General features: G+C 40.2%; 2 protein-coding genes across 2 annotated transcripts; both read right to left on the bottom strand.

Annotated features, from left to right (window-relative positions):
- Nucleotides 1-492: 492 nt before the first annotated feature.
- Nucleotides 493-9,338, bottom strand: si:ch211-81a5.1 (E3 ubiquitin-protein ligase RNF115). The gene is made up of 9 exons (XM_040021408.1): nucleotides 8,344-9,338; nucleotides 6,880-6,938; nucleotides 6,680-6,740; nucleotides 6,376-6,590; nucleotides 4,952-5,020; nucleotides 4,746-4,824; nucleotides 4,488-4,581; nucleotides 1,196-1,311; nucleotides 493-1,056 (listed from the first exon to the last, which is right to left on the bottom strand). Exons 1-9 carry the CDS (start codon nucleotides 8,419-8,421, stop codon nucleotides 934-936), a joined length of 894 nt encoding a protein of 297 aa, XP_039877342.1. The 5' UTR covers nucleotides 8,422-9,338; the 3' UTR covers nucleotides 493-933.
- A 118-nt stretch (nucleotides 9,339-9,456) lies between these two features.
- On the bottom strand, nucleotides 9,457-22,858 carry scamp3 (secretory carrier membrane protein 3). The gene is made up of 9 exons (XM_040021407.1): nucleotides 22,449-22,858; nucleotides 22,120-22,200; nucleotides 16,372-16,491; nucleotides 15,917-16,037; nucleotides 14,079-14,207; nucleotides 12,510-12,675; nucleotides 12,272-12,373; nucleotides 11,996-12,113; nucleotides 9,457-10,339 (listed from the first exon to the last, which is right to left on the bottom strand). Exons 1-9 carry the CDS (start codon nucleotides 22,500-22,502, stop codon nucleotides 10,193-10,195), a joined length of 1,038 nt encoding a protein of 345 aa, XP_039877341.1. The 5' UTR covers nucleotides 22,503-22,858; the 3' UTR covers nucleotides 9,457-10,192.
- Between the last annotated feature and the right edge of the window lie 5,102 nt (nucleotides 22,859-27,960).

The following is a 27,960-nucleotide window of genomic DNA, read 5'->3' as shown; positions in this document are numbered from 1 at the left end:
AGAAGAGCTATGTGGGGGGTTTTGTTTGTTTTTGGTATGAATTCCTGTTAAAGCATACAGAGGTTTCAAATGGACAAAAAATGTCATCGAGCAGTTACTGACCACAAAATGCAAAAGAGACAAATAGAACTGGCAGATATGCACAGCATTATATCTTAATCCAGTGGTTTTTGAGCTGTGGGGCAGGCCCCAGTGTTGCTGTGCACATAACCAGTTGAAAATGTGAACTGAAACCAAGATAAATGAATCTTCTTCTTCTTCTTTTTTAAGGGAAAATAAAGAAAGCGTATCTTGCTGATGCCATTACGCTGCCCTTAAATAAAATTGAACACGGACCTTTTTTATTGTTACGTTTTTATAAAAACTGTGGGCTCTGTAGAATGAACAGTTTTTGGCTTAGAAAGTTTGGGAAACACTATGTTTTTCTAAGTGACTGGTTAATATCTGCTTCTAAATCTCAGATATGTTAGGGAGAAAAGACAGGACAGTAAAGATCACTGGGCTGGGCTTTAATAATGGCTGTACACAGGTAAAAGGTCAACAATATACTGCATTAAGAAACTCTCTTACCAAGAGAATAATGCATAATTCTGTGAGTTCCTCTTTGACAGTCACAGATAGCTCAGTGGGGATTAGTTCATGACATCAAAATCAGTCATTCGGAAAACCACCTAAGAGTGCAGCGTAACAAGGAGGACACATCACCTCTGAATTTTGTCAGCAAACTCTCAGATGTAGCATAAAATGGTAACTATGCTGGAGTAGAAGTTCCTTAAGCAGAGATGCGTGAACCAAGTGAGAGTTAAAGCTGCAAATTATGACTCTGACACATCTGTTTTATTTAAAAGCAGCTGATGTGGGGAGCAAAATTTCCGACGTGGGAGGCGTGACTCCTGAAAACAGTAAAATGAAGTAGAGTTGTCTTCACGTTTCTCAGATCGCCTGCCTCTCCTGTTGCTCTGTCCTGAGGGAGCGGGCTTCTGTGGGTTCCGATGTGGGCGGGAGGCTGTTGTCGACGCCGTCGAGGCTTTTGCGGCACACGGGGCAAGTGTCGTGCTTTGAGAGTAGAAAAACTCTTGTTAATCAGCAGAAACTATGTGACACAACACTCTTTATAGCATGCTACAACCTGGGAAATCTTTTATTTTTATTACCAGACCTTTAAACCCCTCAAACCCACTGACCGCAGCCTTACCAGCTCCAGCCACGGCATTATACATTCACTGTGGAAGTGATGAAGGCAGGGAAGCTTCCTTACAGTTTCCCCTAATGAATATTCTTCCCTGCAAACCGGACACTCCAGTCTGCAATCTAACAGGGAAGAAATGGAAGGAAAAAGTATGAACGAGTATGTGGAAGAAGACAAAACCCAAAAAATCCAGTTATTAGACAGGTCTGTAGACTATTACAGTGTAACAAGGTGGTACAGACTATATACTTAATATGATTTATAACATAGTTCTCAATACATAATATTAAGTGGTCTCTTTTTACAACAAAGATGAAACAAGGAAAGATTAGTGGAAAGGATAATGGGCAGTATAAAGAAGATAAAAGTAGGGAGAGGAACGTAAGAGGTAGGAAAGAAATATGATGAGGGAAGGAAAGATGGAAGGAGATAAATAATACAGGAGAAGGAAAGTAAAGCTACAAGGACATAAATAAGGAAAAGTAAAATAACTGCAATGGACAGGGAGTAAGCACAGTGAGAGGAGAAAAGAAAACATAGACGACAGAAAGAAAACGGAGAAATAAGAAGGAAGAGGAGCTAGATATAAATTACAGAAACACAGCAGGCGTAAAGGGAACATAGCTAAAGGAAAGGAAAGATAAAAGAGGGAGGAAAATATAGGAGAGGGAAAATAGATATAGGATGATGGTGATAAGAGGAAGAGGAAAGGAAATGTAGGAATAGTGAAAGAATAAATAAATGCTATGAGGAGGCAAGGAACGTGAGAAAAACAAAAATAAGAGGAAAAGACAGCATGAGGAAACCTATGAAAGGTAAAATAATTACTGGTAGGAGTATTACAAGAAAGACACAACAAAGAAATTCAAGTCTTCATCTTCCAGCTGCTCTCATTAGGGGTCACCACAGAGGATCATCTGCCTCCATTTCACCCTGTCCTTAGCTCCCTCTTCTGTTACACCAACCCTCTGCATGTCCTTCACTGTATCCATGAATCTTCTCTGTAGTCTTTTTCTTTTCCTCCTGCATAGCAGCTCCATCTTAAGCATCCTTTGTCCAATTATATCCACTATCCTAACCTGAGCTGTCCCTCTGATGTATTCATTTCTAATCTGGCCCATGCTGGTCACTCCTAACAAAAATCTAAGCATCGTCAAATCTGAGACATCCACAAATCTGCCTCCTGTATTTTTATCACTGTCTCCAAACCATATATCACAGCAGGTCTCACAACCTTACCCTTTCACTCTTACTGCTATTGTTCTGTAAATAAATCCCTGACACTTGTCCCACCTGCTTCCTTCTACTGACTTTCATTCATCTTCTCTCCAGATCATACCTCCACCTGCTCCCTGGCCTCTCTACTCTCACAGTGTCGTCTGTGAGCATCATAGTCCATAGAGACTCCTTCCTGGCCTCATCAGCCAGCCTGTTCATCACCACTGTAAACAAGAAGGGACTCAGTGGTGCTCCCTGATGTAATCCCACCCCATCTTGAATCCATCTGTCACTTCTACTGCATACCTCACTACTGTCTCATTGTCCTCATAAAAGTCCTGCACCACCCTTATGTACTTCTCTGCCACTCCTGACTTCCTCATGCAGTACCACATTTCCTCTATTGGTATCTTATCTACACCCACGTAGACTGTCTCTGTATTTCCTAATAAACACTCTCAAAGCAAATATCACATGTGCAGAGCCCTTCCTCAGCATGAACCCATACTGCTGCTCACTGATCAACAGCTTTCTTCTTGCCCTAACTCCAACAACTCTTTCCTGTATCTTCATAGTGTGTTTCTTCAGCTTTATCACTCTGTAGTTACTACATCACCATCTCATGACTTTTTCTTTAAAAATCACTTAGCAGTACACTTCTCCGTTCCTCCAGCATTCTCTCACTTTCCAAAACTGTGTTAAACAATCTGGTTAAAAAGTCTACTGCCCTCTCTCCTAGACGTCTCCATACCTTCACAGGTATGTAATCTGGACAAACCACCATTTTAATCTTCTCATTTTCATCATTCATCAGCTCTTCAAAGTCTTAATTTCATCCTTGACTATATTCATTAGCCATTACCATTTCTATTCTTGATCACCCTAACCTGCTGCACATCCTTTCCATCTTGAGGAAAGCATGTCCTTCTCTCCTTCCTTAGTGTCCAGCTTTATATACAACTCACTGTAAGCTTTTTCCCTTTGCGTTTTCCACTTCTATTTGTAGTTGTATTCTATTTTATTCTATTGTATATAGTATTTTATTTTATTCTATTCTATTGTGTACAGTATCTTATTCGTATCCCATTCCCCGTATCCCATGTAACTTTGCACTGTCCACTTTCTGCCGTAACAAAACAAATTTCCCATGTGTGGGACTAATAAAGGTTATCTTATCTTATCTTATTTTCTCTTTGCCGTACGCCGAGCCTCCAAACTTTCATAATCTCCCTGACTATCCCACTTTTTCTTCAAATACTGCACTTTACTTCTTCATTCATTCTACCACCAAGTCTTCTAGTCTTCTTTCCTCTGTCTAGAGCAGGGATATCAAACGCCATGGGCCACATACAGCCTAGTTTGAGTTTAAGTTAACCGGACCAGTAGAACTAAATGATAAAAAAGTTCTGGTAGTTTAAAGTATAAAGTTTTGGTTAATTTAGAGAAAAAAAGTCAGACACTTCTATAGAAGATTAAAAGAAACCGCTTTCTGTTTTTCCACTGTGATTTAACTGTTTATCCATTACTTAATTACTTTGGTGTAGTGTGGGGAGGTCTTTATTATTAGAAAAGGTGTAAAAATTATGAAAATACAGTTAAACAGTCAAAATCACTTCTGCACGCCTTCACATTTTCCAGAGTCGTCCAGTGGGCTGGATCTCTATGGCACATTTATCTTGACCGGGCCGATTCTGGTCTCCGGGCTTCATGTTTGACACACCTGGTCTAGAGGATACACTTTTTTGGCGGGTTCCCTCACCACTTCAGCTGTACTTTCCCAGTCATCTGGTAACTCTTCCCTACCACCCAGGGCCTGTCTCAACTCAGCTCTGTGCAACATTCTTCCTTTCTTCAACTTAAACCATTTAATCCTCAGAACAAGGAAAGTAAAGAAGTAATTACGGAGTGAGGAAAGAGGAGGAAGGGCAGAAAATATCAAAAGTAAAAGAAATGCAGAAGGACTGTATGTGTATCTTATGCAAACTCCAATGTCATATGTCAAAATTTTTAAAAAGCTACTGAGCTGTACTGGAGAGAGATCATGTGATCCGGTGTACATGTGCCATACTGGAATTCCCACCTGTCTGTTCTTGAGAGATGCAAACGGTTGGCAGGGATGAGATCATCTCCTTTTCTGCTGGGGGTGGACCTGTGTTCTCCAACTGTCCTAATAACTGTGTGAGTAGGAAGAGAAATGAGTGGTACGACTACAAATAGGTGAACAGATGAATGGAGAATTGTGTGCAAATGATTTTATGTGAGTGTTTCAATAAAAGAAAACAATGAAGTAACGATGCTAGCGCAGCGCTTCATAGACACTAGCTCTGGTGTCACTGACCTCCGTGATGACAGAGTCAAGACCGCTCTGACCCCACGCATAATCTCCAGGGTTTGAGTACAACTGAAGCATGCTGGATCTGAGAAACGAACCAAAAGGGAGAGCAGAACAAAACAAGAGGGCGCGTGAGAGAGGGGGCGGTTGTCACACAACGTTAGATTAATTCAAGAGCAAGTGATGTGAAATCTAAAATTAAAACCGTTTACAGTGCAGCTGGTGCAGCGCCGGGGTTTCTGTTGTTGGCAAACAGGCCAGCCAAGAACTGCTGCACCATCCTTAAATGAGCAGAAACGGACAGCTTCAGAGTGCTTAAACCAGGCTTTACTGTATTTTCACAGCTTCAGATCATACAGTCACTTTATTTTAGTTGGACTTAGTAAAGTCAACAGCTTTAAACATCAACTGATGTATAAAGCTGTTCTCTATAGTACGTATCATCCAATATACACTTAGTCTGATACTGAACTGTTTTTGACTGCATGCATGTGTAAAGGGAAGGATAATGATTAAAAGCATAGACTGTATATAAAGGATGAATGTTTCCAGCTGTAAAAAGTTTTCAGAAAGTACTTTTCTGATGAGTTTATGATCTCATTTGCTATTTTCATGTCTTACTGAATACAAAGTGATGTTTTTTTTTTATCAACCCAATGTGACTCAAAATTGAGGACAAAAAGCAAGGTATGCTTTAGGCCCTAAAGCATACCCTAAAGTTTAGGGTGTGCCTTCTGTGTGATTGGTAAGTCACTACTCAGTGAGTGGGGAGTGTCCCGTGGGTTCTCAGTAAGATCCACCCTTTGCTCATGCTGTCCAAGGGCCTGAACAATGAAGTCAGTGTGAAAACACCAAAAGCTGCAATTCCTCTAATGGCCACTTGACTCCAAAATCAAGTCAGTCCCCACAGACTCCCATATTTTAATTTCAAACTTTACAACACTGAAAAGAATGCTTACAGCCTGATAGAGAAACTGGTTTTGGCTTCTGTGGATAGTGTTGCCCTTCAAAATAGTATTTTATTAGTATGCAGCACTGAAAGCGACTAAGCTGCAGCTTTTTCACAAGAGCTCACCACAGTGGTTAGCTGTGGACGTTTGAGAGATTTGTATCTCCAGCTGTAATTGAACCACCAACCTTTCACTTGCCAAGAAAAAGTGTAAACCATTACACTATGCAGTAATTAGTGGACTATATCTGCAGCGTCGGTCGATGAGCACTTCACTCTCTCATCTAAACACGGTCACTTCTGGCTGCACAAAACTGGGATTGGATTCAAAATGCAGAGACCAAAATCACAGCGGTTATATCTGTTTCATTTGGGAGTCTGTGTTTATCACTGGAAATATCAAATCATTACTGAGGTATCCTTACATGTGAAAACTTCACAAATATAAGAAATTAAAATATTACCTGTGAATTGGAAGGTAGAGGTCAGTATATTTTCACAAATTTGAACCTGTAATGAGGTTGTTCACCGATTTAAACAAACGTAGTTTTAAACTGGCAGTGTATGCATGATATTAAAGTTTTGGTCTTGTTATTGATCTTGGTTTTCATTTCTCTTCGGCTGTTGTTTCTGTATCGATAACACAGCACCCTTGCGGTCATGTTTCTGTATACCATGTTCACACACCCTTCAACTGCAGGCCTTTGTTCGAAGGTCCTAGACGGTGTCTCTTGCTCCGGGTTGGAAGGAGACTCTGGTTCTGTGGCCTCAGCAGGGCCCGGTGATGCTGGAAGAAGACGGCTCTGACCAGCAGATCCCTGCTCACCGTCATCAGGGTCGGACTCGGAGGAGGGCGGATGCGACAGCAGAGCAGAGCGCTCCATAAACAGCAGCTGCCATAACTTGGCGAGAGACCAGAGAAGCAATGTGTCAAACAAAGCTTTAGAGAAAGAGGAGTGTTCCTATTAAAATGCCATTTGTTAGGACGTACTTCTGAGAGCAGTGAGTTTGAATCTTCACTGGGAACAGATGCTCTGCTGGTCTGCAGGAGACTAGACAGTAAAGAAAATCTGTCAGTGGTGTTAAATGGAAAATTCATACATGCTTCACTCATTATCATTCTTTAACGAGGTATATTTAAAATGCTTTCACGTGTTCCTTTTTTTTTTTTTAAATCAGAGAAAGCCATACCTGGAGTCTTCTGTTACTTCCTCAATGAAGCCAGAGTCACATCTGGGGCATACGAAATCCTCAAAGACAGAAAAGCTTTTTTATAATAAGCTCGTTTACTGTCACTGCCATTTCATTTCATAAGTACAGGCATTAATCTGCTAATCCTCAGGCAAGCCTGTCCGCAAAATTTTAGAGGCTGGCTGCAGGGATTGGGCTGGGGTTGAATACAAATTTTTGGCACACAGCCGACGTCCTGGTTTTTATTCTGGAGGTGATCTGCGCAGGCCAGTCAAGTTTCATCTCTCTTCACTGTAGTGTAGACAGTGTCAGTCTCAATACAGCCACGAAGATGGGCTTCAATATGCTTTACCATCCAGGAGTGGTCATAGTGTGGTCGTATGTTGTGCATACTCACTGTCTCTATTGTTTAAGATACCAGAGCTGCAGCATTGTGATTGACTTTTCAGTGTTTATAACTGAAAACACAACTTTAAAAGCACAATGCCAAGCAGCCACTATAAGAAAGCCACATGCTGTTTGGCAGGGTTGACCTGGGAGGAACTTTGCAGTTCAATACTGAATTAGATAGTCTGTTTGAAGTATTTTTAGTGCTTGTATGAATGTGCCTGTGAGTGCATCAGCCTAGTTTGTAGTAAGAGCACAAAATGAGGACAACAGGTTATATAAGTACAGCCCTTTATATTGATTTTAACAGATATATACAATAAAAGAAAGGATTCAGTATTCACTTTAGAATTTTGTTTGCTGGTATTATGAACATCCAATCATTTAGACGTTGATTTAATAAATAAAGTATTACTTTAGGGACACCCTCAAACCAAAAGGAATAACAACAGAAAGTCGGGCGTATTCCTAAAATCCTGCTAACGTGCGTTTTCGTTCTGCGTCACCTAATATCAGTGCGTAATTACGCCACGAAAAGTGCCAGCTGCGCAACAAATGCGCTCCACTGTGCGCTCTCCGTTTTACCTCCAAGAGAAACTGACTCAAAGTAAACGAAGTTCAACCTTTCAGTCCGCCACATCAAGCTGAATGTGTGTCATTAAACAGCAATGGAGAACTATTTTTTTAAAATCCTGGTGGTAAATGTGGCGACACCTACACGCCCCTCTGACGTCTCTTACACACAGCTGACTGGAGACAACTAGACACAAAGTGGCCAACAGTGGCGCTTCTAAATATGGCAACGTGAATCGCCACATTTTACTCCCTCACCCGCTCTAATAAGACTTCAGTACTCGCTGTGTGCACACGAAAAGCCAAAGACTGGCCGCCATAGCCCCATGTGTGCTTTAAGGGTTCCAATTATTATAGGTTTTGGAGATAATAGTTACTAATCAATCCGTTAAATCGGTTTGAAGAATCGGTTAATATTAATTCCACACCCTCCGGGGAGGAGAAATCGTGGGTGATGCTCAGGCCAGCACGTGTGGAGCAAAAACACTCTCCAAAGCAACTCACCGGGAGTTTGGGGTTTGTTTCACATTTACAGCAGTGACAGAAAAACCGGACTTGTGGCGTATCCCCAGCCTCCGCCATCTTCACGGTGAAGCGCAGTCCCTGACGTAGCTGTGGCAGCCCATAAAAGTCTCAGACGGCTGTCAGACGGATCAGAGCGGTCCAGGAGGGTGTTGATGTGTCCCAAAACCAAACTAAGACCTTTTTGAGAGGACACAATCTTCACACTGACGTTTTGATAAGCAAAACGCATGAAGGGTTTCTCTAGACTGGTTATGCCAATAATAAACGTGTTTAGAAAAATATGTAACCGGCGGACTCGATCTTCCTCTGGTGGCAGCCGCAAAGATCAAGTTGCAGCCACCCGAGCTTAAATTTAAGCAACAAGTTGTAAGCATGACACCAAGGATGTAGTTTCCTTTCAGTTTGTTGGGTGTCGCCAGAGACGCTTCTCTCTTATGAAAAAAAAGCCCTAAATTTTTGGTGTAAAACAGAAGTGTCTCACTCCTTTTAATTCGTGGATCACACAGTCTGAAATTCGAAAGAGAGAAATATTTCTTGTTGTGTCTTGATCATGGACGTGAAGCAAATCTGTGAGGAATGTTTTCAGCACCTTGTTGAATTGACTTTATGGGCTGAACTGCTAGTTTAAGATGATACTGAATAGAAGCTGCTTGTGGGTTTACACCTCAGTGACCGAGAGGTTTAAAAGTGTCAGCTAGAGGCTTCAGAACAGGACTTCACTAACCAGTGGGTGACATCACATTGCCTATGTCCATCCTTTATATTATGTATACGATTAAAATTCAGTTTCTCTTTCTTTATGTTGATAACAGCTTGTCTAGATTAAATATTTTCACACTTTGTAATCCAATCCAGTGGGCCAGACTGAACCCTCTGCCAGGTCGTTTCTGGCCCACAGGCTACATGTTTGAGGCCTTATTAGGGATAAATCTAATAAAGTTTGAAGGTTAATGGTTGTATGAAAGGTCAGTTACTGACAGTGAAGCCCGGAATCTGCTTAAGGTTGGATTTTCCACTATTAAAATGCAGGTGATCATCATTATTATTATCGTTCCAACAGGATGAGGGAATAACGGCAGCAGTAGACTGTGAAAGCATGACAATATATTTTAATAAAACCAGGACAGTGACACAGTCATGATATTCACAAGCAGTACTGAAAGAACAGTGACAGATACCAGAACCAAACCAACACATGTTCATCATCATTACAGTATGAAAGGTTTTGGCAATACAGTAAACGGGCATTCTTGTTTGGCATAATAACAAAACAAACTGGTTAGTTTGCACTTAAGCTACAAAAAAGTAGTGCTGGCTAAAGTTGAGCAAATCAGTTACGGATCAAATGTAGCAATGGCAACATTTCTGTGTTCAGCCCCAGTCTTACACTTTGCATTTTAACTGTAAATGTGGAAAATGTCAAGGCTAGCAGAATCCAACTTGGCACACAGCTGTCATTTCATAGTAAAAGCATCGTCCCTCTATTCACTGAAGCATCACTTTTCATATAAATTCATACAGCATCTTCTTGTTTTTTTTATTATATTTTCCATCTTTCTTTTTCTTGAATCAACACTTACAATGTGTCAATTCCTGTTTTGGTTTAATATAGGTAACTTTTCCTGTACGTCATAGGAAATTGGATAACCCCACATCTGTCTCATGCACGTGCTCTGAAATTAAGTAGGGGGTAATTATATAGACTCCACTTCCCTCCATCAAATTCTAATCACCTGTGGGGAAATGAATACCAAACTGAACCACCATCGAGCTCAAAGCTCCCCTCCTCCTCCTCGTCTTATCCAACCGTCCCTGTTCGTTCTCTCTATCAAGGAGCGGTGAAGACCCCCTGGGCAGCGTTGGCAGCGGCGTTGGCAGTAGCCTGGCGTACCGCCTGATTGGACATGACTCCAGTGGCGAACTCAGCCTGGGCCTTCTGAAAGCTGGCATCGGTTTGCCTGTACAGACTGTGGATCTGGAGCGGGAAAGACAAGAGTACGCTGACACCTGATCCTTGCAGCAATTCATCATCTTATTATGCACGCTGTGAGGGTGAAAACGATACCCACAACCTGATATTGTGGCTATTCTTCAGGCTCTTTATCTACTGAATGCTTCGCAGTAGATGGACCACCTGGACTACGTGGTGAGACGACTGTGTTTACTTGAAGCTTGTTCTTGCTCTACACCTTTGACTCAAATTCAACCCACTTAATCTTTAGCTTTACAATCATAAAGCATACAATTTATTTTGTTTGAATGGATATTCATGTGACATTTTCAACATTTCAAATAGTGAAGTTGTAAGACTTTCATATTTTCCCTAGAAGGATGCACAGACCCTGGCTCAGGTGAAGTGTGCCGTCCACTGAGTGTTTAAAAGGCTGATTGTTGACCTGATTCTCATAGTAAACATATCCAAAGTTTTCACATCGTGGTGTATGTGCAATTAATCCCTGTGAGCTAAAAGCTCGAACTTTAGCATGTTTGTGATGTCACAGGGAAGGGATATCCCTAAAACGGTGATCTCAGCTATTCCGGTCTAGTTGCTGCACAGAAGCCCAGCCCAGTATATGACAAATAAGGGTTATTTTGAACTGGGAATCATGCTAAGCTTTTCTATTAAGAGTTCAAAAATGAAAGTAATGCCCTAACACTGAAACTCTCAGTTGTTTTCTTATGCACTACAACAAAATCCTGGTTTTGTGCAAGACACTTTCTGCTAGGGCTGTGCGATATGACCAAAATCTCATATCCTGATATAAGACATTTATCGTCCTGATAACGATATAAATCACAAAAATGTAACATTTTCTGCAAATTCCGTGACTCTCAGGCAGCTCGACTTTTGTGAAGTGTTTCCAGCTGGGCGTCGCGTACCTGGAGTCGAGTGTTTTAACCGATGTATGAAACGATACATTTTTAGACATAAGTTGTAACGGCCGCAGCTTTCGTTGCGAGTATTCATTACACGGCGTGCTGCGGGGAAAAGCCCGTTCTGACGTTTGAGTCTAAGGTTTATTTTTTAGCACCTGGTGGCTCTTTTTTACTTCTCATCCGTAAACACTCTGCATCTTTCACGTGATTCAGTTTATTTTGAAAAGTCTCAACAGGATCTTGAGCTTTAATGTGAAAGGTTTATGTGGAACATAAACGGACACGCGTTGGTTTTACCTGTCGTTGTTGCTAACGACAACGCATAAAAACAATCGCTTGTCTGTAGTGTGGTTATATAAAATATAAGAGAAAGAGAGAACTTTAAGAAATGAATATAGCCACTACAGTGACCATCAAAACGATGAGAAAAATATTGCCGTAAACAGTTTATTTTGCGACACCATGAAACAAACGATAGAGTAAAATGAAACGAAAAATGTTTTTATATCGTCATCAGATATATATCGTTATATTGAACAGCCCTAGTTTCTGCTTTCAGAAACCAAGATGCTGTGGCATTAAAACACTTTATCCTGATATAATCACATATAAAAAGATATAAATAACTCACTGCTATGCTAATACCCTGACTCAGTGTGCTTTTGTTCCAACGACAAATCTGAACATCTGCTGATAAAAATAAGAGCCTTGATTTGAAGTTCTTTATGAGACATGAAAATATGAACAAATGTACCCTTTTCAGCATGATGACCCCCATAACGGTTTCTGCAGTAAAGAGAGCAGCATTGATCATCATGATCACACCGACACCGACGTGGGGGCTCAGAGCTGAAAGGCTCACAATCCAACCACTGAAGGACAGAGAGAGACACACAAAGATCAAATATACAAGGACGCATACTGTGAAAATAGGAAACAGTCAGGAAATATAAATATTTCACAAGTAACTGGTGGTTGCCAGGAGGTTTTCGACTGGGCTAACACAGAGATATTTGTTTAGGAACCTTACCTGAACCCCCATCCAGGGATGCCGATGGTCATGATGATAAAGACGATCACTTGGGCAAAGAAAACGAAGAAGAAAGCAAAGAAGTTGAAAGAGCTGTCACTCCTAGAAGAGGGAACAATATAATTACTAAGGTGACTGCACAGTAACTAACAACTCAGTGTAATTTATGCGACTGTACTGAGCAAAAACCCAAAAGGAAAACGACTCAAAACGTCTTCACCAAGACGGAGGTACACACCTGAAGGCTTTGTACATGGGTCGATACCAGCAGATAAAGGAGCAGGGAGTGAAAAGTAGGACCCACAGGATGGCGAGGCCGAAACCAACGCCAACACCACCGGACTGGTTGACGCAGAACAGGGCCAGGGAAGAGATCAGGTTGAAGACCAGTGTGCCTGTGCAGACTAGACATAGATAGGCTATGACTAAAAAGGAAAAGAACTGCAGCCTGACCGTAGGGATCAAAACCAAACCCATCCTTCTCACTTTTTGGCTCTGGCTGATGCAATATGATGCCATTTTCACTAAATCTGTTGTTGTCTGCTGCCTGGTCAAGATTTCAGAGTGTGACAGACCGTTTTTAAAATAGCTCTACACTGTTCTTTGCATGTTCACACAGGAACTGCATAATGCAATCTTAATAACACCTTCACAGTTTTACAGATCAGGCGTCCTCAAAATCTGATAATTCTGCAAAAATCTAAATGATCATTTTTAAAACAGCAGTGACAAGCTGTTTTTACAGGATATACACCCTGTAAAAGCTCAGTGACCCTGAACTGCATCCGCTCTTAAGAAATGGATGGCTGTATGGAGAGACGGCAGGGGAGTCTGAAGTAGATCCTGCAGGTTTCAGGGCAAGCACTTTGGTACCTTCCAGCCAAAGTCACATGCACATAAATGCCACAATGCAAGGACTCTTAGCAGCGGTTTTAATGCTGCGGCTGATTAACGTACATGCTGCATTTGACTTTGATCACACCCACTTTGATTTCAAGCGGACCAAACCAAATCAGGTCAGTTCAGTTTAATTATTCTGTCAGTGTAAAGAAGTTTAACTACACATTTAATCCCTGAGATATCTTAAAATGAGAAAAAGAAGAAGAATTTCAACCGTACATCTCGGTTTTTCCAGATGGCAAAGACATGCAGCTGTAGTACATTATAGAAATCTGTCAGCACAACTCAGTTGTCCAAATTCCAATCTTTGCCAGGCCAATTCTGGCCCCCGGGCCTTATGTTTAATAGCTCTGCTTTAGCCATAACAAAACTGTATAAGTACAAAAATAGAACTTGTTTCTGTTTGTTTCCCTTTTTCTATTCAGCAACATTCACTTTCTCTCTCACTTTCAAAATCAGTGTCAGGTTTAACTTTCATTCATGCCCTAAAGACTTGTGGACATGCAAACAACCCTGAAAACATTAAAGCCTCCTCTTACATTTTTTCCTGGCCTAATCTAAGTGACAAGGTGTGGAGAAATTCTACAGTTTCTCTGTGAAGAAATCAACGAGAACTTGTGCAAGTTTAACCAGCTGGATTGGTTGTTGTGCAGACGCTCCGTGTAAGTGTCCCAGAGTCTTCGATCTAACAGTGAAGTGCGAGTCTTTGTACAAATATTCAAACTCCACTGCCAGACAGTGCAGGAGGAGGCACGCATGCACGAGCTAGCGTTTACTGCCTCTAACTAGGAAGTCTTAAGTGTTAAAACAAGATTCCCTTCACGCTAAAACAACTTCATTATGATGTTAAATTCTAACACTGATGCCTCAAATTAATAATAAACTGTTAAAAGTTGCAGAAACTCACACAACCAGAAGTAGTACATGATGGTGACCGTGCGCTGGAACCGCTGGCTGATCTCCACATTGATGTCCTGATAGAAGCAGGGACCCACAGGGCAGAAGGAAGGCAGCGGGGGCCAGTTATTCTGCCGGGCTGAAGAAGAAAAAAGTCAAAAACACTTTGGTGTTACTGGGATGTCATCAGTTTATTTCCTTTATTTATGTATAAACACATCACTCCAGTTTTAGCAAATTTACGCTGACTCCCTGTTCATTATCGGATTGATTTTAAGATTCTTTTACTTTCTTTCAAAGTTTGAAATGATATGGCGCCCAGTTATTTAAGCAAACTCCTCAACATAACTGAGATAGTCTAGCCAGATCCTCTCAGTACAACCAAGGTCTCAACTGAAGCATAAAAGAAGATCGGGCCTTCGCAGTTGCAGCGCCTAGACTTTGGAATAACTTGCCAGACAGATATTCATACTTCAGTCTATTCTTTTAAATCGCGTCTTTAAACTCACTTTTTTATATTGGTTTTTATTTCTAGTTCAGTTTGAATACCATCAGGCTTGTTTTATGGTTGCTACATTTGTTTTGTTTTTATGTTAATACTTTCTCATTGCCTCATCTTATTCATATTCATGCATTTGTTTTTAAATTGTTTTCTCTTGTTCTTAACTAATTGTGAAGCATTTTGGTCAACTTTGTTGCTTTTAAATGTGCGATAGAAATACATTTGATTTGATTTGATTCATTTAAGTCCATTAAACCTTATCATATTTATATTACAGGAGGTTTGTACTTGTTTTTGTGCAAACTCTAAAATAGTGCTCTGACAATTTTGGTCATATCGTGACAAAATCCAATCACCACCTCTCACTGGACCTCCTGTGGATCAGCAGACTAATTAGCAAAGTAACTTTTCTATATTTTTTATAGCAGTGCAAAACTTTAGGTCCCCCTTTCATCCACAGCCACTTTAAGGCTTTCTCTGTAGCCTCAGTGATCTTGCGAATGGCTCGTCTCCTCTTCTCTCCTATGATGCCATCCACAGTGCAGGCCCTGCAGAACGACTGTCCCATGAAACCTCTGCACCCAAGCTCAACAGGGAAACACTTTTCCCTCCCACCTTGCTTCTGGCCATTCTTGTCCAGGCCATCAATCCTCTCCCTTTTTCTTCAAAAGAGTACTGTAAGATCCAACATTGCAATGTCCTTTGTTGCTCCTGACACCAGCACAATGTCGTGCCTCAGGGCAGTTCTTTTTTTTTTTTTATGTGCAGAGGGAACTTCAGCTACTATCAGCTGCCTTAGGTGTTCTGCTGGATTTTTCTCCCACTTTTATGAAGCAAATGGTGGTTAGCTAGTGTTGTCACCAGATACTTTATATAGAGTAACCAGTTATCCTGCTCCATTGCACATATAAGCCTGGAAATGTGTTATACTCATGTTGTTATTATCCGTTTATCTACTCTGTTGAGTTCCACAAAGCAAAGGAAAAAACTGGAGCACAATTCCTTGTATCTGTGCACATACTTGATCAATAAAGCTGATTCTGAAAAATTTAATGTGTCTGGCTTCTTTGATTTGTGAAGCTGTGGGTGCAAAAAAAAATTGCAAACAAAAATTGTGATTAAAAATCTGCCAAATCTAAACCCAGCCCTGTAAACTCCAGGGTAATGTAACTTGGAAAATCAAAGGAGGAACTTAAAATGTTGAAATGTAACATATTTTTCAATACTCCCGTACACAGTAAGAAATAAAAGATAAAGTTGGACGAGGATCTTTTAGATCTAAAGGTTTAAAGTTCTCTCACTTGTCTACATTAACTCCCCATCCCATCATCCCCTCTATGTCTTACAGGCTCCTGGTCCAACGCTGTGTGCCGCAAGCTCCCGCTCTCTCCTCTCCAGCTCCTGGGCTTTCTTCTCCAGCTCCTCCTGCTTCTTCATCAGCTCTGCTGTGGCAGCATTCACAACAGGCTAGCACAGAAAGAATGAGGCATCAGAACTCTATGTCAAAGTTATTCTGCATAATTATGTATACAGGTCCCAAAGTTGCTCCAATGGTTGTGCTTAGGTATATTACTGGTTCAAGTGAGTCATTCAGACTGGTCTTTCAGCACACAGATATACACAGCAGGAATTAGTGCAACGCTTCATTTTAATAGCCATAAAAACACTTACATGGCACTAAAGGGCATCTAACAAAACTTTTAGTACAATCCTGTTTTATACATCCAGCAGCCCCTGAACGTTCTGATGGTAAGCTGATACAAAATCACAGTGAAGAGGGTCTTTACTGTAGGGTGTATACCTGGGAGTTGTAGGAGCCATAGTTGCGAGGCTCGGTAGGTGTTGTCCTGCTAGGCGGGGTCTGCACAGGTGCAGATGGAGCAGGTGCAGATGGAGGAGTGGCTTCATATGGTGGAGGAGGCTGTAGCATGGTTAAAAAACAAAAACTGACATCATACACCAGTCAGACGAAAAAATGTGGTCACAAAAACATGATTCCAAGCGAACGAAAGAACTAAGAATTAGAGTATTAATTGTTAATTAATTAAAAGTATTAATGTATAACATATACAGATCATCCACATTTTAAAACAATACAAAAAAGTAAAATAAGACATTTCTCTCCACAACTAATATCTCACAATCTCTTCACAACACATGATTATTAAACAATCATTAACAGCTATGCACTTTTGAGACAAAGTTCACAAGCGTGAACATTTCTAAAAACTAAAGGAAATCAATCCACTTTTTGTGAACTGATCTTTCTAGATAATTCTGAGCACAAAGCTTCAGATAACAGCATTTAGACCTCTTCATTCTAATAGCAAAAAGGATATCTCACACACACAGCTAGAGCAGACAAAAAATATTTATCATGATATACATTTGAAAATTTGCGATAACAATATAACTGACGATATAACTGACACTAGACAAAATACTTTACAACTCCACAACTTTATTAGTGCAAAAAAAAATAAAAAATCAATGTATTTTCACTTTAACAAGCAGCTGTTTTTTTATGTGCATTAAAGTTACATAAAAATTTAACAGTGCAAATACAAATTCCTCGCTGACAGTTTAAGCAAAAGGCATTTCCAGTGGAAATTGGCCGACATATCCTCAGCATAACCATGTAGAATATCCACAAAACTTAAAAAAAAGAGGTTACACACACACAATACGGTAATATTATGTTGAAGCACAGTATGTGTCACTCCGCGAGGCTCCTGCCTACAGTAGCCGTAATGCTCCGACAATCCATCAAGCGGTGCGGGTTCGTAGCTTAGCAAAGTCGTACTAAAACATTTGACAGATGTTCAAGCGCCGTGTACCATATAAAATCGTTTCGAGGTCAGTAAACACAACCATAATTCATACATAAGGCACACGGAATTATAAGGGGCACTGTCGATTTTCAGAAAAAAAGGATTAAGAATTAAGTGTGCCGTATTTTCCAAAAAACACGGTAATAACGATGGCCCGCTAGCATGCGCTACCAAAAATAGTGCTTTGTTGTGCATCTGATAGACGAAAGCTAAACCGGTTCCACACCACTGAACTTGCAGCATTTTTACAAACGAATTCTGGTTCATCTGGTTCATTCAACGGTCCGCTTTCGCTCTTCTCATTCTCCGTCGCAGCCATGTGCGTATGTAAACAAAGGCACTGCGCATGCGCGTTTCACCCATATTCTATCGTGATATTTCATTTTCTTATCGTTGCCCGACATTATACCAGTATTACCGTAAATGTTATATGGCCCAGTCCTACACCAGTGTTGGTCAAGTTACTTGAAGAAAGTAATCAGTAACTAATTACCGATTACGTCCCCAAAAAAGTAATCCCGTTACTTTACTGATTACTTATTTTCAAAAGTAATTAATTACTTAGTTACTTTTTAAAAACACGATTTACAACCTGAATAGGTGATAAAGCGATAGATCTTTCAGCCCAATTCTACTTTTTCTACAATCAATCATACAAAATGTAATCAAATGGAAAAGTCTCCTTTTTTAAAACTTGTTTTATTAGTTTTAATCTTTTAACTTTATGCATCAAGCAAAAATTTAATTATATGCAACATTCTCTGACTGGAAGAAATTTGTTTAACATTTAAACCTATTTTCTGCATATTCCAGCACATGAAATATATATATATATATTTGTGTTTACACTCAGTCTTTCAAATAGATGCAAGTAAAACACAGCAGAAAATAAATAAAGTCAAAGACTCAGCGGTCCTGTTACTCTATTTTCACCTGTAAAGCAGGAGTGGCGTAGGCGGAGGTTTACCCTGGTGCAGGTGTGCAGCGGTCAGTGGAAGAATCCGCGAGTTTCTCTGTGAGTTTCCCATTACGTGGTAGCGCACTCCTGGTGCTTACTCAGAAGTTTAGGTTTTTTTTTTCCACTTTAAAAAGAAGTTTTCTTCTCACGCACAACGGACGCTAATGTTTTTGTCACTTTTTATGGAATCAAACTCAAAGTAAGGTCAGTACTTCCACGCTTTAAACGCTGCACGCTCATACTCTCTCCCACACTCCATATATGATCCGTTGTTGATCTGCACACAGCTGTTGTCATGAACGTCGCACTCGCTTACGTCACTGTCGTGAGACATTCTCGCAAAAAAAAAAAATCACGGTTTTAGTAACGCAGCGTTCCTACGGGAAAGTAACGGTAATCTAATTACCGTTTTTGCAATAGTAATCCCTTACTTTACTCGTTACCTGAAAAAAGTGATCAGATTACAGTAACGCGTTACAAGTAACGCGTTACTTGTCACGAACGTCGCACTCGCTTACGTCACTGTCATGAGACAGTAACGCGTTACTGCCCATCTCTGCCCTACACACAGCAATATCCTGGGGATTTCTGGTTTAAGTCATTTCTTTGAATTGCTTTTCTGGACGATAAAGTTAAGATTCCAAACAGGTATTTTATTTTGAAGTTTCCACATGGGGAATTCCATCCACCCTCCGATTTCTAGCACTTCATCATGAAACAGTCAACAGTACAAACAATGACAATATCAGAAATTTCACTGTCTTTAACTAAATAAAAGAGAAGTAAAATTCAGAGTAAGAGGAGACTTAAAAAAAAAAAAAAAATCCTAGAAATATTCCTACTGTGGCTGCTGTCTGTCATGTTCTGCCGTTATAATGGAGTGTCTGTGAAGGAACTACATGCACAATTTGTCATGCTGCAGGTACTGCTCCTAATCGAGAAAAGCAGCCACACTTCTGTGTAAAAAGATCAACATTTGCCTCACCACCATTCATAAGTTAGAGCCTGTCATCTAAGATGCTGCAGAACATGTTAAAGAGCAGAGTTATTTTTTACATATTTATGAACTCTCAAACTCGAAAGTGCACAGCTAATCTCAGTAAATCTAAGCTTCCTCATTCCCTGCATGGAGATTTGCAGATAAAGGTAAAAATTGGACCAAAAGTAGAAAAGTCCATCATCAAAGCAGACATTTTTTCTCAGAAATCTACTGTATAGGAATTTATTTAATTTATTTTTAAATAACAGCATTTTTGATCCATCCATCAATTTTCTTCTGCTTATTCAGTTCAGAGTTGCAGGGAGGCTGGAGCCTATCCCAGCTGCCAAAATATATAGGACGGTGTGTTGGACCCCTGTGACATCCCACTCCTGCTTTTTTCCACACAAATCAAACCATATCCGATGAAAAGAACTTAAAATATTTGCTCACTTTGGTTCACAATAGAGTTTTTAAATGGACTCAAAAAGACCCCAGCGGTGTACTCATATGTGTGGGTTTGCAACATTAAGCAGGAAGTGGCCCATCTGTGTGGCAAATGTGACCCAAATGTCATGGACGCTTATGGGAGGTTATTTCCCATCATTTAACAATATAGACTTTATTGTAATGTAATTTATTTGTAAATGTTCCATAATTAGGAATCTTATTTTGACATTCTTCAGTTATTTCAGTCTAAAAATTGATTGAGTATACGGTTAAAAAATGATTATTATTGATGTAAGTGTTACAGAGTCACCAGTTTATCTATATTTTTATGTTATAATTATGCTGTTATACTCTATGATATATAACCGACTCATAAATGACCAGAGTCTGATATTTGAATTGCTAGAACAACTTGGTTGCTTCAGGGTTAGAAGCCTTTTTACCCTGTGAAGTTCCACTTGTACCACATCTTTACTGTTGCAAAAATCCCCCACAGATTTCAAAATCAGGATTCTCTGATTTCCATGCCTCTCTATCAGAAATGCTTCTGCTCTGCATTTCAGGATAATCAGGGTTACACGAGGGTGCAATCCACATACAACTGTAAATATTGTTGTGAGAAAGTATGCAGCTTGTGAGCTCTGCTACAAGTGCTACATAAACAAGTCCAAGTTTAGTTCCTGTTGCTGCAGAGTTTGCTAGTATCAAAGACAGACAGGAAGTACTCATGAACTCAAGGTGTTTCCTAGCAACAAAAACCTAGTGATATAGCAAGGACCTCAGCTGTTTCCCCAGCAACAAAAAGCCCTGAACTCACTGTATCACACATACTGTTAAACACTAATGTTAAGGCCCAGCATCTCACAGGGCAAAAGCTGTGTTTGACAGACATCAGTCTAAACATATAAAGCAGAAACGGAGATGCTTGGTGTAACACAGAAACCGTTTCATCAGATAGTCTCTGTGCTCCCCACAGACAGTCACAATAAATGGCTGCCCCTCCCTGGGCCTGGTTCTGCTGGTGGTCTCTTCCTATTAAAGGAGTTCCTTCCCCCCCACAGTTACCATATGCTTACTCATAGAGAATCAGCTGATCACTTGAGTTCTCTCTCTAATATTCTTGGGTTCTTAGTTTACTGTATAAAGTCCTTTGAGATGACTGCTGTATACAGTTGTCCTCAGACGTACACACTCATCCTGGGCATTAATCTCATGAAATTTTAAGTCTTTTAATGTTTTTTTTAAACTGTTCTTTTTCCAGGGTGGAATGACTGTGCAGCATACACATTTAATCACTTTAAAAAAACAAGAATTGGGTGCGCTAGTTTGAATTATTTTAGATTTTCTCTCATCCATACAGGCTCAAATATACTTAAATCTTTTAATGTGATCCTGAAGATTCAACAGTTTCTTTTAGCTTGTCAGGTCCAACACCTATTAACCTATTAACTTCTCATTAGAGGTCATGATTGACTAAGCTAGTAGATTCTTTTTGCCAGCTACCTTTAAGCCTAGTCTTAAGACTAGGCTTAAAGGTAGCTCCACTAATATTTCACCGAATATTAGTGGAGCTGTATGTACATATTTGAGCCTGTGGATTAGAGAAAATCCAAAAACAAATTCAAACGTATGTACCCAATTCGTGTTTTTTTTTTTAAAGTCATTAAGGATGTATGCTGTATAATCATTCTACCCTGGAAAAAGAGCAACTCAAAGAAATCATTAAAAGCCCCCAAATTATCATGTCCAAGACGAGTGTGTGTAAACGTTTTCATTTAGAGCTGAGCGGACTCGAGCTGTGTCCTCTAACACACTGTCTGCACTGTATATGAAGAATATCAGCTGATACACAGTCTTCAGTCTTGTGCAATATTATAATATTGTTAATAAAATGTATAATTAATAGTGTGTAATAAAACAGTTAACATGTGAGTAGTTTCGCAACATAATCCTGAGGTCTCCTTCTGCTTTCAGGCCTCTGAATCACCACAAATCCAGGCCCAGTGATTCAAACTGAATAAAAAGAGTGAAGTGAAACAGAACGGCCTCACTATGAGGACATCAAAGTGACTCTGCAGCGACTTACAAAAAGGAATAAAATTAACCATTATTCACAAGAACAACTGCGCTTTCCTAAGGATAATATCTCAGAGCTCGGGGTTATCTGTCCCAGCATGCTTTCTTAAATATTTCATACCAGCTCAGGCTGGTCAACCTGCTGCAAACCAGAAGCCAGATGCTTCAAAATACACAGGAAGCAGGAGAGACAGTGGATCTCTGTCTTCTTTGAAACAAAAGCACAAAAAAATGGTTAAATATAATAATGCTCACCGCAGTTGTATTATCAAATGGGTTGTAAAGGTCCAGTGTGGCATATCCTGTGTTGCTGCTGTGTTGAGTCACTGCAGGGTCCTAGCAGACAGGACAAAGACAGAGTAATTCAGCATAAATAAATCCTCATTTTTTCATGTGCTCGCTGTTAATAAGAGCTACAAGTGGGCGAACACTGAGGAGGATCTGGCAGGCCCTGAAATAAGTCACATGAGCAATGAGCAACAACACGCCTGCTATTACACGGAGCCAACACCGGCCACTTTCATCCACCCACCCATACATCCATCCATTACCCTGACGTTAGCTTCATGCCTAACATCTCTCACCTGGAAAGGGTTTTGGTCCTCCATCGGTTCTGGGAAGCTCGTGTATTTTGACATCTCACTAGCGGCTAGCTTGAAGAAGCCACCGCGTACTCGCTGATGTCAGCGCTGGAGCAAAAAAAGAGAAGAAAAAAAAAAATCCCTGCTTTTGTTTCCGTTTCAAAAACGAAAGAACAGGCAGGGTGTGCTCGTTTTTAATCGATGTAAACTATCTCCCCGCCCCTCTGGCTCTCATCTCAACTGTCACGGCTCTGGGTTTCACACGGGTCGATGGGTGTATTCACCGGAGCTTTCTCTAATCCGGGGCCGGCTGTCAGTGTCCGGTTTGCGGCTGTGGGCCGAGCGAAGCCGTTAGTTTTTCTGGGAGGAAAAGGATCCGCGGTACAGGAAGTAAACAGCCGAAAGCTGGCCATGTGACTGCTGCTGCAGCGGAAACACGTGGGTTCTGTCGCGGCTGAGATAATCAGGTGTACACTGGATAGCATATTATATTTGTTTATATTTAAGTGTACTGCTGTGTTTGGATAATGAGCGGTGAAACTCCTGCACAAAGAGTTGATCTTCAGTGGGCCAGACAAACTAAAGCTGTTTCCTAATGACCTACCCTTTTCGTTTATATCAAAGTGGTAATGTGTGGGGTAAGAGTGGCGGATGGGTTCAAAGTGGGGATGGGATTACATCAGGGATCGACTCTGAGCCACTTCTTGTTTGTAGTGGTGATGGACAGGTTGGCTGATGAAGTCAGGCAGGAGTCTTTGTGGAGTATGATGTTTGCAGATGACAGTGCGATTTGCAGGCAGAGTAGGAAGCGGGTGGAAGAGAGGCTGGAAAAGGTGGAGGACAGAATACATACCTGGGATCATCCATCCAAAGTAATGGACACTACATAAGACAGTTGCTTCTTGGTTTGGTCTCTTGCACTTAACATAATTTACACCGTCTCTTTTCTCATGCACTCTCTTACAGTGATTTTCTGACTGCATACACTATGATTAGTTTAGGTTCTTCTTTTATTTTGAAAAAAAATTAAAACGTGTTGTTAATTTAACACTTATTTGCATCTTCCTTTTTGTCATGGCTGTGCAGTCTGGTTAGTGATGTTGGTTAGACCTGGTCAGCCTGAAGTGAAGCCTGAAATTGGCTTTCAGTCAAATCCACTTAGGAATCAATCAAATGCCCGTTTACTCTATGCAGTGACACAATGGGCAGCTTTGTTAAAGTGACTGGCCCTAAATGGTAACTAATAATACTTTCTGGTACAGCACCCTATATAAAGGGGTTAAAGGTTGGATTATTTGCTTAATCTGACTTTTAAAAGAGTTAATGTTCTAAAAATCAGTAATAAAGAACATTGGACTTGCTCTATCTTAATAGAACTGGGGTTCATGTATACTGGTTTGACCTCTGACCCTGTGGTAATGAGCTGCATATTGTTTATTAACTTAATATAATTTAAAATAATTGTTAGCCATGTTTACTTTTCTTTAAAGTGGTAAAAAACCTCTAAAAATATATTTTTGTGTCAAACACTCCCAGGTAAGTCTTGTCAGTCTTTAGTATCTCACCCAGTTAGAAACCAGTACCAGTAGCAAAGGTTTAATCATTAACCTACAATTGCACAATTTTGCTCTTTTACAGATTATTAATATGCTTTATTGATATTCTCTTGCAGATTTTTACTGAGCATAAATCTAATATAAAATCTCTATAATGCAAAAATATATAGAGTGTCATGCTCTGCAGTTTTGTGGTGTTTTTGAGTTTTGAAATCTTAAGTTTTTGTTTTCAGGTTTGGGCTGCTGCTTATTCTATGGTTTTGATTTATGTTTTCTGTTAGATTTATCATTCTAATAAGAGCTATACATTCATCATATTAGTGGTTCATTTTTAGTTTGTGATCGTTCCCTTCCTTTTAAAGATGCTTTACCGTTCCAGTTTTGAATTCTTGTTTTTTTTTTTTTTTCAGTTTTTTTCCAGCCAGCTTTGGAAGGTGTTTGCGTTTTGAATGTGGGCCCTTTTTTTTCTGGCCCACGTAGTTTTTTGGGTTTTTCTTTAAAGCTATAGTGAAAATAAACACTTGCCTTTTGTTCACTGATTCAGAGGAGGCAGATGTGTTATTCCACAACAAAAGAGATCTGTCCAGGAACCGTGACACTTTGTTCCTGATTTTCTGTTTGCTTTGAACCGTTTGTATTTTGTGTGTGCACACGCTGGCCAATAAAGGCTCTCTTTTTGTTCACCTTGCTTGCCTGTGTATCTTACACTTTGCTCTTCTCCTCAGTGTTCATCACAGTGAGACCATTTGGAATGAGCTTAATTGAAATTTTGAGTTTAACAGCTAAAACTTAGAGACCATCAAAGGTAGAAGCACAGTTTTTATGCAGACTGGTCAAAAACATTTTGAAAAATGCCCGGTGATGGCTTCTGAGCCCCCTTTAAAATTATTAACCAAAATACTTCATCCATGAATCTTTCTGTGCTGTTATGAAATTTCAGCTGCATGCTAAAAGTTGTGCAAAATAAACCCTTACATCAATGGCTCATCTCAGTCTCTGATACTACTTTTGCTAACCTGAACTTCTCCTTTGATGATAAAAAGGTAATTACTTGTTCCTCCATTAGATGTCACTCTTGCACACAGCTGATCTCAGCTGAATGTGATTCACAAGGCAGATTTAACCTCAGTTACCTTTTTTTAAAGAGCTGGGACAAAGAAAAACTTCTTACACATTTTTTTTTTTGGAGTAAAAATTAAAGGTTATAATTTTTACTCCAAACATGCTTTCTTCAGAGTTTCTTACAGGTCATACTCTGGCACAGGCTGACACTTGTGCTTCTCCTTTGATCCCAGCTCGTTTGCAGGATGCTTTAAAGCAAAACTTTAAAGTTTTTGGGGTTTTTTTTTAACTTCTCACATATTACCCTGTTGTCAGGAGCAGAGAGGACCCTTAGCTCCACCAGTTTATCCACATTTCATGGCCTAATGAGTTTGGACAATCCAGCCTCGTCTCTTTTCATTATCTGCTCCTGCAAATCACGTTGGGGGTCACGTGGGAGAGGACAGTCATGGGGTTTCCTTACAGACACACAGGCTGTCTCACACACACATACAGCACACACTCTGATATAGTTACTGTACATTAGTGAGTTTTTATGAATATTTGTCTACATGCATGAATAGGCATGCATTAATTACGACTAAATATTTAGCATATGTAAACTGAGCTATATTAAGGAGGGCTCGGTGTATTTGGACCCTTCTTGCTCACACATTTTTTTCAGGGGGGGGGGGGGTTCATCAGCTATGCATCCATAATTTTGGGAATATTTCCATTAAGAAAGGGCCAGAAATTCCCCTTGTGAAATGGTCGACTTAAAGGATGTGCTGCTTTTCTTCATTTTACATTCTTGTAGACTGAAAAATTTGGGGTTTCGGGGGAATCACTGAAAAGAAATCCTCATTGACAGCCTTAATAATGTCTATAACACATATATTATTAATATTGACTGGAACAGTTAATATTAATAATATATAATATAATATATAATTTAGTGCCATATTTACACTCTTCACAGGTTGCAGAATTATTAGCGGCAACTTCTGTAGCTTAACTGCTGCTCCTAAACCTACTCACAGGCTCTGCTTCATTTGTCTTTATGGTCACAGCTAGCAGCATCTGTGTTTGTCAGCTGACTTCTGTGACTCATCATTTCCTCTAATGGGTCTCGTCATGATTGGTCCAAATGGCCCCAAATCAAAAGCTGGATTCGGGTGCCTCCCAGTCCAAAACCACAGAATTCCTCAGCCAATCGAGCAATGCGAGACTCCATGACATCACTGCCTGAGGAATGAACTGGCATAAGAATTGTTTGGAAAGTGACCCAGCTAAGGAGGGACCAGTTTGGACTGCTCCTATGAGGCTTGCAACCATCAGTCAAAGGGGTCATTTAGGCAGACTTCTGGGCATGTTATGTGTGCGTGTGTTTGCGCAATGCCAGTTTTCTTGTTGAGCAAATAGCAGGGAACATTCCAGCCTCTCCTGAGTGCAGTTAAAGTGCTGCGGTTTTGTTGAGCACTTACACAATGCCGTGGGTTTCATTGAGGCCATTCAAAAGACACATTCTGGTTGTGAGACATAAAAGCACGTATATCATGGCTGAGGTTGTGTAAGCCATAAATACTTGGTCACACATAATACTTTCAGTGTTTTCAGTGTTTTTCAAGTACACATTTTAGGTACTTTGCTTAAATACATCTAATTTATCTCCACTATGCTGTTGTACACTTGTAATCTTCTGCATTTCAGGCATTTTTACTGGACTATCTTAACATGATAGCTATTATTATGCCACAGGTTTGCCTTAAAAAAAAACAAAAAAACGAATTTTATATTTAGGCTTATTTGAGGTTAATGCCTTCAGAACTGCTTTAATTCTTTGTGACAAAGATTCCGCAGAGATTTTGGTCTATACTGATATTTGCTGGCTGCACATCCATTATGTTAATCTCCTGTTCCACCGATTCTCAAAGGTGATCTGTCAGGATCTTCTTGCTGTGGTGCAACAGTGCTAACCACTGTGCCACTGTGCTGGCCTGCATCTAAACCAGGGGTGGGCAACTCCAGACCTCAAGGGCCGGTGTCCTGCAGGTTTTAGATATCACCCTGTATTAACATACCCGAATGAAATGATTAATTCATTAGCAGGCCTCTGGAGAACTTCAAGACATGTTAAGGAGGTAATTTAGCCATTTAAATCAGCTGTGTTGGATCAAGGATACATCTAAAACCTGCAGGGACACGGGCCCTTGAGGCCCACCCCTGATCTAAATCAAGCTAAAGTGCTACTAAGAGGACCAAAGTGTGCCAAGAAAATATCCCCCGCACCATTATGCCACCGGCAGCCTGAAGTGTGCATATAAGGCTGGATGGATCAATGCACTGGTGTTGTTTACACCAAATTCTGACCCTACTAGTAGAAATCAAGATTCATCAGACCAACCAACAAATTTCTAATATTCTGTTATACAGTTCTGATGAGCCCATGTGAACTGTAGCCTTAGTTTCCTGTTTTTACTTGACAGGAGCAGCACCTGGTGTGGTCTTCTGCTGCTGCAGTCAATCTGAATGGCGACGTGATTGTAACAAGTGGTTATTTGAGTTACTGTTGCCTTCCTAACACTCAAAGGAGTTTGGAAATCAACAAAATATTTTCTCCCCGAGAACTGGCGCTTACTGGATATTTTCTCTTTTTGCACCATTCTCTGTAAGCCCAAATGATGGAAAATCCCAGCAGATCACCAGTTTCTGAAAAATTAAAACCAGCTTTTCCAGCACCAACAACCATGTCACGTTCAAAGTCACTTAAATTATCTTTGTTCATCCAACCATATCTGCATCCCTACTACATGCATATGAACTGAACTGCTGTCGTGTGATTGGCTGGCATTTGTGTTAACAAACAGTGAGTATACACACTATATTGTCAAAAGTATTCAAACATCTGCCTTCAAATC

This window comes from Simochromis diagramma, unplaced genomic scaffold (genome assembly GCF_900408965.1).
Source record: "Simochromis diagramma unplaced genomic scaffold, fSimDia1.1 OVJJ01000753.1, whole genome shotgun sequence".
NCBI lineage: Eukaryota > Metazoa > Chordata > Actinopteri > Cichliformes > Cichlidae > Simochromis > Simochromis diagramma.
The sequence above is the reverse complement of the archived record's forward strand: the minus strand, read 5'-3'. Positions and strand labels throughout refer to the sequence as shown.